Source organism: Vigna angularis, chromosome 1 (genome assembly GCF_016808095.1).
Source record: "Vigna angularis cultivar LongXiaoDou No.4 chromosome 1, ASM1680809v1, whole genome shotgun sequence".
NCBI classification, from domain to species: Eukaryota; Viridiplantae; Streptophyta; class Magnoliopsida; order Fabales; family Fabaceae; genus Vigna; species Vigna angularis.
In genome coordinates, this window is record NC_068970.1 from 35,246,633 (window position 1) to 35,257,417 (window position 10,785).

Genomic DNA, 10,785 nt, shown 5'->3' on the forward strand with positions numbered 1-10,785 from the left:
AGGTTCTCGGGTTACATTGAGAGGGAGAATTTTTCTTGTTTTTTTGCTTTGGGAACGTTTCTTGGAGAGTGAGGAAAAAGGGAAGAAAGACACTATCATGGCCTGAAAGAAGGAGACACTCACGGGCACATCCAGCTACCACCGAGGAGGGTTCTTGGTTGAGCTTTCATTGAGCACAGTGTTCAGTAAGCAAGGAATGGAGCTTAGCTTGAATAGGTTTTTCTTGTATCTTAATGCTTGAACCAAGAATCATTTTCTTATTATATACTTTGGAAAACTTGACTGAAGTAGCTTTATTCTCTTTGCTGGTAATGTTTTTATCTAGTTTCATTTCCACTATGAATTGTATTTGAATGATTAGTTTACTTGTTGCATTTTCATTTTATTCCATGAACTCTGTCACTTCTACACGGCTGCACTTAATAATTGTTGTAGTGAAAAGAACATGATAATTGTTTAATTGCTTTTGGAGAGGAACAAGTCTTTGGAAATGATGAGTGTAGGACGGTGACAGGGAGTGATAATAAAAAGCAGATCATTGAATTAAAATTTAGAAAAAGGATCATCTAGAAGTTTATGACACATGCCATGATGAATAAAAAAAAGGAAAGTGAAGAGTAGACTTGAGTAGGTGTGACGGTTTTAGGAAGGAAGAAGGAAGTGGGGGTTTCAGCTTTTGAATTTTGCATGGTTACGCGTTGGAGGTTCCACGGGTGGAAGCAAAGAGACCTCTTGCATGAATTGAGATAGGATGGAGGGGTGTCACCGAGAAGAGTGGCAGCTGCATGGTGCAGAGGTGGAAACTTGTATTTTTAAAAGGAGAAGTGAATTTTGGTGAGAATGGAACGTTGGTTGGAAAAGGAGGAAAAGAGGACATGGTTGGAAGGGATGCAGCAAGGTGTGGACGGAAGTGGAGTTTATTTTACTGCACCGAAGAACCATACATTTAATTAGGAATGACTAGTTGCTCCAATGTTCATTACTTTATAGTATTTTAATGGAATTTATTTTAATTGAACTCTTGCTGGAAGACCAAAGCCGTGAGATACCACGTGAAGAAGCAATCAACTTTTGCCTTAGAATAGAACTTTCATTTTGGTTTATGTGTTGGAGTAAAGTGGTTGAATGTAGAAAGTGAATAGGTAGGCTACGTTTGGAGTTTGGTGTGTTCGGCAATTGGTATGTAATGGAAGGCTTGGATGAGAATGTGGACTGGTTACGTGTATGAATTGAAAACCATTTTGAATATTTTATTAGCTTTTCATTTCATATGAAGTATGGGAAGTATGAAGAAGTGTCACCGCTAACATGGGTGAAAGGAACATTTCCTATTCCATTTTTGTTTGAATTTTTACTATTCCAAATTCATTTTCATTGTGTTAATTTTGTTTTATTGTTTTGAAATTTATTTTACCGTTTTCAATTCAGCCGTGTTTAATTTTCAGTTCAATTAAATCTATTCTTCATAAAACCAAAAACATTTTCAAACCCCCCAAATACTTGTTTGATTCAAGACTTGAACCGCAATTTGGTCCTTGAGAGACGACCTAGGAGTCACATCCTAGCTATGCTGCATTCTTAATTCTGCAATCAAATTTGTATGCGGTGCGATCCGTATCAAATTTTGGCGCCGCTGCCGGGGACCAACGATTCAGTTTTGAGTCTTGTGTCTGTATTGTGTGATTTGAGTTTTGTTGTGTTTGTGATAATGTCGTTTTTGTATGTTGTGTTGATTTATGTGGTTTGAATTTTTGTGCTATTGTTTCATGATTATAGGGTGTCGTGATTTAGTGCATGACTAGAGGAAATCCTGGATTCATACCACCCTTTGACCCTGAGATTGATAGGACGTTTCGTAGGTTAATCAGGCATTCTACGAATTTGTCTTTAGAGTCTGTTTTTGAACCTGTTCCATTAGATATTGTGCATCCCACTACTGAGTACTTGTTGCATACTGCATATACTGCATCTGTTCTTGATCCTGATTCTGATTCTGTCGTTTTTCACATTGAGAACAATATGGCACAACCTCCACCTCGTGAGAGGACTTTTAGGGAGATGGCTGCACCTGATTTCGATATTGAAAGCTTGTGCATCCAATATCCTGATGAGGACGTTCCATATGTTCTCAAGACTGGACTGATCCATTTGTTGCCCAAGTTTCATGGTCTTGCAGGTGCGAGTCCACATAAGCATTTGAAGGAATTCCTAGTTGTCTGTTCCAGTATGAAACCTCATGATGTTCCTGAAGAGCACATCTTCTTGAAGGCATTTCCTCATTCATTGGAAAATATTGCTAAGGATTGGTTGTATAGCTTAGCACCGAGATCCATTGCTAGCTGGGATGATCTGAAGAGGCTGTTCTTGGAGAAATTTTTCCCAGCATCCCGGACCACAGCTATCAGGAAAGACATAACTGGGATTAGACAGCTTAGTGGAGAGAACCTGTACGAATATTGGGAGAGATTCAAGACACTTTGTGCTAGCTGCCCCCACCATCAGATACCTGAACAACTCCTTATTCAGTATTTCTATGAGGGTTTGAACAACATGGATCGGGGTATGATCGATGCTGCCTGTGGTGGAGCTCTTGGAGACATCACACCTACTGAGGCCAGACCATTGATTGAGAAGATGGCCTCCAACTCCCAGCAGTTTAGTAACAGGAATGACGCCATTGTGGTGAAGGGTGTACAAGATGTTGCCCAGTCTTTATCAGCTATTGAAAGCAAGTTAGAAGGCCAGATTAACTCTCTTGCGAAGATGGTGACACAGTTGACTGCAAACCAGAGATCGGCATCTCCATCTGCATCTGTTGCACGATTATGTGCTATTTGTCCTTCCAGTGACCACTATACAGATGCATGTCCTTCTTTGCAACATCCTGCTGCCTCTGATGTGCCTCAAGCTTATACTACAAACATCTACAACAATAGGCAGCCACAACAGCAAAATCATGACTTGTCTAGCAACAGGTACAACCCAGGGTGGAGGAATCACCCTAATCTTAGATGGAATAATGCGCCACAGCAACAGCAGCAAGCGCCACCTTTCCAGAATGCTGGAGCACCTAACAGATATGTGCCTCCACCTATGCAGCAACACCAAAGACAACAACAACAACAAGAACCAGCTGCTCAACCACCTGCCCAACCTTCCACTTCGTCTGAACCTTCATTGGAAGAGTTAATGAGACAGATGACCATGCAAAACATGCAGTTTCAGAAAGATAACATGCAGTTTCAGAAAGATAACATGCAATTTCAGCAAGAGACTAGAGCTTCCATACAGAGTCTCACTAACCAGATAGGTCAAATGGCTACTCAGATGAACCAAGCGCAGTCTCAGAATTCTGATAGGTTACCATCCCAGACTGTGCAGAATCCGAGGAATGTGAGTGCCATAACCCTCAGATCAGGGAAGCAGATTGATGTACCTTCAGAGCTCGCTTCTACACCTACACCTGAGCCTGCCACTTGTCCTAAAGAGGACAACCATGCAAATCCAAGCAGCACATTTGAGGCAGGTGAATCTTCTTCTCCGGGTAGAGGTGAATCTTCTTCCCCAGTCGGTGGTTCTTCTTCAAGAGGATCTCCTCCCTTAACCACCACTACCGCTGCCGCACCATCTCCATTGATTGACCGTCCTATCCCTCTTCCATTCCCTTCACGAGTACTTCCGAGCAAAAAGGTGGAAGAGGTGGATAGGGAAATTCTGGAGACCTTCAGGAAGGTAGAGGTGAACATACCTTTACTTGATGCCATAAAGCAGATACCGAAGTATGCTAAATTCTTGAAGGAGTTGTGCACACACAAGAGGAAGATGAAGGGAAATGAGAGGATTAGCATGGGAAGGAATGTATCTGCGCTTATTGGTAAGTCGATTCCGCATATCCCTGAAAAGTGCAAGGATCCAGGTATGTTTTGCATTCCTTGTGTGATTGGAAATAGTAAATTCGAAAATGCCATGCTTGATTTGGGTGCTTCTATTAATGTCATGCCTTTGTCCATATATAAATCTTTGTCTCTAGGTCCTTTGCAAACCACGGGTGTGGTCATTCAGTTGGCCAATAGAAGTGTTACCCACCCAACAGGTTTCACGGAGGATGTCTTGGTTAGGGTTGGTGAATTGATTTTTCCTGCTGACTTTTATGTTTTGGAAATGGAGGAGGGATTCTCTCATGGATCCGCTCCCATTATTTTAGGCAGGCCATTCTTGAAAACTGCCCGAACTAAGATTGATGTGTATGCTGGAACTTTGTCTATGGAATTTGCTGATATTGTTGTTCATTTTAATATCCTTGATGCAATGAAATTTCCAGCTGAGGACCATTCTCTGTTTAGGATCGATGGATTGGATGACATTATTGATGAATTTGTTGTTGACGACTTTCATTCCATGCATGAGAAGAAACATTCTTTTCTATCTTCTTTGCATTCATGCATTGAATCTGGATTCGAATCAGGATTTGATAGTGATGTTGATAATGTTGTGGATTTTGATGAGGATTGTGATGTCCAGGATATTGATGCTATGCATGATATTGATGATGTTGTTGACATATCTAATATGGACATTGATTTGGATTGTGATGAGATGAGTGTTCTGCCTTTACCTGTGAATTCCTTAGAGTCAGAATGCATTAACCACGTTGCAGGAAGTACACTTGAATCTGACTTGCAGGAACCCACTCCTGAGCTGAAACAGCTCCCAGATAATCTCAAGTACGTGTACTTGGAGGATGATGAGAAGAAACCGGTGATCATTTCTACCTCCCTTGATTCTATTCAAGAGGAGAAGTTGCTTGGTGTATTGAGAAAGCACAAGAAGGCCATTGGTTGGAGTTTGGCTGACATTCCTGGTATTAGCCCATCCACATGCATGCATAGAATTCTTTTGGAAGATGGGGCAAAGCCAGTGAGACAGCCTCAAAGAAGGCAAAACCCAGTGATCATAGATGTCATCAAGAAGGAGGTGACCAAGCTCTTGCAAGCTGGGATTATCTACCCTATTTCAGACAGTCAGTGGGTGAGCCCCATCCATGTTGTGCCCAAGAAAACTGGCATCACTGTTGTGAAGAATGAGAGGGATGAGCTTATCCCAACTAGAGTGCAGAACAGCTGGAGAGTCTGCATTGACTATCGGAGGCTTAACCAAGCAACTAGGAAGGATCATTTTCCCCTGCCATTCATTGATCAGATGCTAGAACGCCTGGCAAGTAAATCTCATTATTGTTTTCTTGACGGTTTTTCTGGCTATTTTCAGATCAATATTGCTCCTGAGGATCAAGAGAAAACCACATTCACCTGTCCCTTTGGCACTTTTGCCTATAGGAGGATGCCCTTTGGTCTATGCAATGCCCCTGGTACCTTCCAACGGTGCATGCTTAGTATTTTTAGCGACTTTCTCGAGAGTTGCATAGAGGTGTTTATGGATGATTTTACTGTGTATGGGTCTTCTTTTGATGCATGTTTAGATAGTCTGGAACAAGTTTTGAAAAGATGCATAGAAACAAACCTTGTTCTCAATTTTGAGAAATGTCACTTCATGGTTGAACAAGGTTTGGTTCTAGGGCATATCATTTCTGAAAAGGGAATAGAAGTAGACCCTGCTAAGATATCTGTGATTTCGCAGTTGGCTTACCCCTCTTGCGTGCGAGAGGTGCGATCTTTCCTTGGACATGCAGGTTTCTACAGGCGCTTCATCAAAGATTTCAGCAAGAAGGCGGTTCCCTTGTCTAGACTGCTGCAGAAGGATATTGACTTTGCTTTTGATGATAGATGCAAGCAGGCGTTTGATTGCTTGAAGGAAGCTTTGACCATTGCCCCTATCATTCAGGCACCGGATTGGACAGCCCCATTCGAGCTCATGTGTGATGCGTCTAACTATGCATTGGGTGCTGTCTTGACGCAGAAAATTGACAAGCTGCCGAGAGTGATTTACTATGCTTCACGCACTTTGGATGCTGCCCAAGCAAATTATACCACCACTGAAAAAGAGTTGTTGGCAATTGTTTTTGCCCTTGACAAGTTTAGGTCATATTTGCTTGGATCACCTGTTATTGTGTATACTGACCATGCAGCTCTAAAGTTTCTGTTGAAAAAGGCTGAGTCAAAGCCTAGACTGATCAGGTGGATGCTACTACTCCAGGAGTTTGACTTGCAGATTAAAGACCGGAGTGGAGCACAGAATTTGGTTGCAGACCACCTCAGTCGGATTGAGAGAGTTGGGGATGAAGTTGGTGTGTTGCCCATCCAGGATGACTTTCCTGATGAGAGTTTGTTGATGATTTCTTCTTCTCATCCCACTCCTTGGTTTGCACATATTGTAAATTATTTGGTTGCTTCTGTTTTTCCTCCCTTAGCATCACGCGCTCAGATTGCTAAAATTAAGAGTGATGCTAAATATTATGTTTGGGATGACCCATATCTATGGAAGTTGTGCAGTGACCAGGTTACGAGGAGATGTATTCCAGACCATGAGGTAGACTCGGTATTGCAGTTTTGTCATGCCTCTTCACCTGGTGGTCATCTGGGAATACAGAGAACAGCTCGCAAGGTGCTCGACTGTGGTTTCTATTGGCCTTCCATCTTCAAAGATGCAGAGAGGATTTGCAGCACTTGTGAGCCTTGTCAGAAAGCAGAAGGACAAATTTCACAGAGACAAGAGATGCCTCAACAACCTATGTTGTTCTGTGAGGTGTTTGATGTTTGGGGTATAGATTTCATGGGTCCTTTTCCTGTTTCTTTTGGTTTCTCTTATATTCTCCTTGCTGTGGATTATGTTTCAAAATGGGTGGAAGCTAAAGCCACCAGGACTAATGATTCTCGGGTTGTTGTAGATTTTGTTAGATCTCACCTCTTTTGCAGGTTTGGAGTGCCTAGAGCAATTATCAGTGATCAGGGAACCCATTTTTGCAACAGATCCATGCATGCTTTGCTCAGGAAATATGGGGTGACGCACAGAGTTTCTACACCTTACCACCCCCAAACAAATGGGCAGGCTGAGATCTCCAACAGGGAGATTAAGAAAATTTTGGAAAAGATTGTCCAGCCTAACAGGAAAGATTGGAGCAACAGATTGGACGATGCTCTTTGGGCCCACAGGACTGCCTACAAAGCGCCTATTGGGATGTCTCCCTATCGGGTTGTCTTTGGAAAGATGTGTCATTTACCAGTCGAGGTCGAGCATCGGGCATATTGGGCTGTGAAGACATGCAACTTCTCCCTGGACAAAGCTGGAGAGGAAAGGAAGCTACAACTGAACGAATTGGATGAGCTCCGATTGGAAGCCTATGAGAACTCGAAGTTCTACAAGGAAAGGACAAAAAGGTTTCATGATAGCTCCATAGTTAGAAAGGACTTCGAGGTTGGACAACAGGTTTTGTTGTACAACTCTAGACTCGGTCTCATAGGTGGTAAGTTGAGATCAAAGTGGACCGGACCTTTTGTTGTGACTAATGTTTTTCCTTATGGTGCAGTAGAAATCCAAGGTCCATCTGCAGCTACAAGCTTCAAGGTGAACGGGCATAGACTGAAGCCTTTCCTCAGCAACCCTATTCTGTTGGATGCAGTGGTGGAGGAGACGTCTTTGGACAGCCCCACCTACCCTCCTAACTGACCAGGGAGTTTCTTTTCTCCTTCCCACCTCACTTTTATTGGACTTTGTCATTATCTGATTACTGTCTGATTGTTTGATCTACTGTTTGTGACACACTGAGGATAGGGGAGGTTGTTATTTTGTGAGTTGTTTCTTTGTTCATGTTTCGGTTTTTACGTAGATTGTTGTGTCTTGTGTATAGTTTTGCATGTTTTTTGTGAAGTCTGGATTGTTATTTAGGGGAGAATTCTTATTTTCTTAGTTTACTATTTGTTTAAAAAAAAAAAAAAAAAAAAAAAAAAGAGAGAGAGCAGATTAACATGTAAGGCAGTGAGGTGAAGTTTTAGCAGATATAATCTGAGTGCAATTGAAATAACAAAATACGCCGAAAACATTATCTTACATTGTTAATAAAAATCAAATACACAAAAACATAATAAAGTGTTCGAGGTTCGATCATTTCTGATCGTTAATATTACACACCATAAAAAAAAACATAAAAAAAAAAAAAAAACATAAAAATAACACACATTAAAATAAAATACATATGGTTCTTATAGTCTCCTTAGGGAGACTATTCGTCGGCCGAGGGCAGTTGCAAGGTGAGTTCGACAGAAGGAGGCTTCTCCTGGTACCGAAGGACGGGAGGGACCTCAGCTTTGTCTGGAACATGTGGGATTGGAAAGAGATCGAGTGTCACTCGATCTGGCACTGGCGGCAATGTCCTTAATAAATCTAAAAAAAATTAGAAAAGTTAAAATGTATAAAAAAAAAAAAATAAAATAAAAAAATAAAAATAAAAATAATTTTTTTTTTTACCATCCAAAAGAAGGGGTATAGGGGAGTAGGATATGGTAGTTGTGCTGCGCTTCCGGCGTTTCTGTCTGTAGCGGTATCCATAGTTCTGAAACCAGTGTTGGACACTAAATTCCCTGACCTCCCCATAAACCCTAAGTTTTTCTGCAATTTTGTTTGCTTGTTCTCTATTCGGGTTTCTTATCCCGTGCACGAATAATGCCTTTAATAAGGCCACCTGTTCTTTAGTTGGAGACCATCTTTTATACCTTTTCCTGTCCTGAACTTGCAGATTTGGTAAATTTTGGTCCATATTTTTTCTGTGTTCTAAAAAAAAAAAAAAAAAAAATATTTTATTAGTTTTTCTTTTAAGTCAGGTTTGTCCATTTTCCAGTTTTAGGTCCATCAGAGTTTTTGTCCAGTTTTAGGTCCTGATCCTTGCAAAGGGTCCTAACGGATCTAGGTCAAGTGTTTTGTCCTTACTTTGTTTTTAGATTAATTTTTAGTTATTTTTAGTGTGGATAATAAGAAAACTGGAAAAGCAGAAAAGGAAAAAAAAAAATTCTAAATAACGAAAAAAAATAATAATAAGCAAATTCTGGAAAGCAAAGATGGGAGAGGGAACGAAGAGCAGGAAAGCGTAAAAAAAATGATGAAAAGGAAAGAAGAAAGGGAGATCCAGGTGCAGATACTTACTTGGAGAAGAAGAGCTGGCAGAGAGGCTCATCGCCGTTCTCAGACACCTTCAGAGCACCGGACGCGGGGGGCAGAGGCTCCCTGCAGGTTTCCAGACGCTCGGCTCAGAGTAGAGAGTGAGAGAGAGAAGATAGAGAGAGAGTGGGCAGTCAGAAATGTCGCTCAGACCGGAGGAGCAGCCTATTTGTAGCCAAAGTTCTGCCACTGTAGCCACAGCTCCGGTCGTCGCCACCGAAACTGTTGTCACAGTGCCGGTCGTCCCTTTTCAAAAATAAAAAAAAAACAATTAAAATTAAACTATTAGCATCTTCTGATGGATGCTAGGTGTTTAGACATCTGCTGATGGATGTCATTGACAACATCTACTGATGGATGTTGCTGAAAATTTCTTCCCATTTCCCTATTTTTTATTGCACTTGTCCATAATATGTTTCATGTTTTGATTGCTGATGTATGCTTAGAACACATTGAGGACAATGTGTAGTTTAAGTGTGGTCTATTGGGAGAGACTCTGAATTTTCTTTGTTTTGTGTGTGGAATTTTTTTTGTTTTTGAGTGTTAAATTTTTCTGTTTTAAATGGTTTTTAGTATGTTTTCTGTGCAATTTTACATTTTTTCTCTTCAATTCTGGACTCTGTTAAAGTTGTAGACTCATCTTTCATTTCACTTGATTGATACTCATGGCATGAAATCTTTGCTTTTCTCTGCTTGGAAAATGATTATGATGTTTAAGAGGTTGATTTGATTGTGACAAATACCCTGTGCGAGATTTGAGCCACTTTATTTCTTTCTTGTGTGTGACATATCTCTTGATTGCTTGCACATTTGCCTTGGCTTGACTCTTATTGTTAACTCTTGATTGATATGCATGTTTTAAAAGTGATAAAGGCAGTTTTGTTCTTGAGCCTCATTAGCCAAATAAGCCTACCCTATTATTATCCTTTGATAACCCCTTTGAGCCTATACTATATCCATTTCTTTGTTTTAAAGCTCATACAGTAGCCCTAAGTGAAAAACCATTATTACCTTAACCTTAGGAATTTTGGAGCTTTGGAAATGTTTTGGGAATAAGTGTAGTCTTCTTGGGCATCTGGGATATCTGATGAATTGGCTAGTTGGTTCCTCATCTTATGTTGAAAAAAAATGAATTATATCCTGTTGTGTGATAATGAAAGAAAAGAAAAGAGGCAGGATGAAAAAAAATATAATAATAATAAAAAAAAAAAAAACAATTTTGTGAGTAATGGAGTCAAGAAGAGGATTGAATTAGAGGGTTGGATGCGATTTGACTGTGTTTACACTTGTTCCCCATTGCTCCCTTATTTCTTCTGGGTTGTAGCTACTTATCCATATTTTATCCTCCCATGTCCTTGGCCCCATTACAGCCATTGAAGACCTTTTGATTTAAACATGCATATACTTCTGAGTGTTGATTTTAGAGGCTTGCCAAGTCTATTTGTGTTTGCTTTCTTGAGTGCATTGAGCTGATATTATTATTTACCCTAGACACTTGAGAGAAACACTGTTAGTGCATTTGTGAGGTCTTGTTACCTTTGATTCACCTCTTGAACTGATTAATTCTTTTACCACGTATTGAATTGCCTGGACGATTTCTATGAGTATATGCTTTTCTTTGATTCTGTGCTGGATAGTGTTTACTTCTGTTCTCTGTCCAGAATTCTTGAGAACTATGTA

The 10,785-nt window shown here is 40.6% G+C and overlaps 2 protein-coding genes across 2 annotated transcripts; one reads left to right on the forward strand and one right to left on the reverse strand.

The window, feature by feature from the left end:
- Window positions 1–1,794: 1,794 nt before the first annotated feature.
- LOC128194934 (uncharacterized) lies at window positions 1,795–7,620 on the forward strand. The gene is made up of 3 exons (XM_052871495.1): window positions 1,795–3,874; window positions 4,904–6,481; window positions 6,989–7,620. Exons 1-3 carry the CDS (start codon window positions 1,795–1,797, stop codon window positions 7,618–7,620), a joined length of 4,290 nt encoding a protein of 1,429 aa, XP_052727455.1.
- A 553-nt stretch (window positions 7,621–8,173) lies between these two features.
- On the reverse strand, window positions 8,174–8,707 carry LOC128194936 (WUSCHEL-related homeobox 5-like). Its single transcript, XM_052871500.1, has 2 exons — window positions 8,419–8,707; window positions 8,174–8,334 (listed from the first exon to the last, which is right to left on the reverse strand). Exons 1-2 carry the CDS (start codon window positions 8,705–8,707, stop codon window positions 8,174–8,176), a joined length of 450 nt encoding a protein of 149 aa, XP_052727460.1.
- Window positions 8,708–10,785: the final 2,078 nt, after the last annotated feature.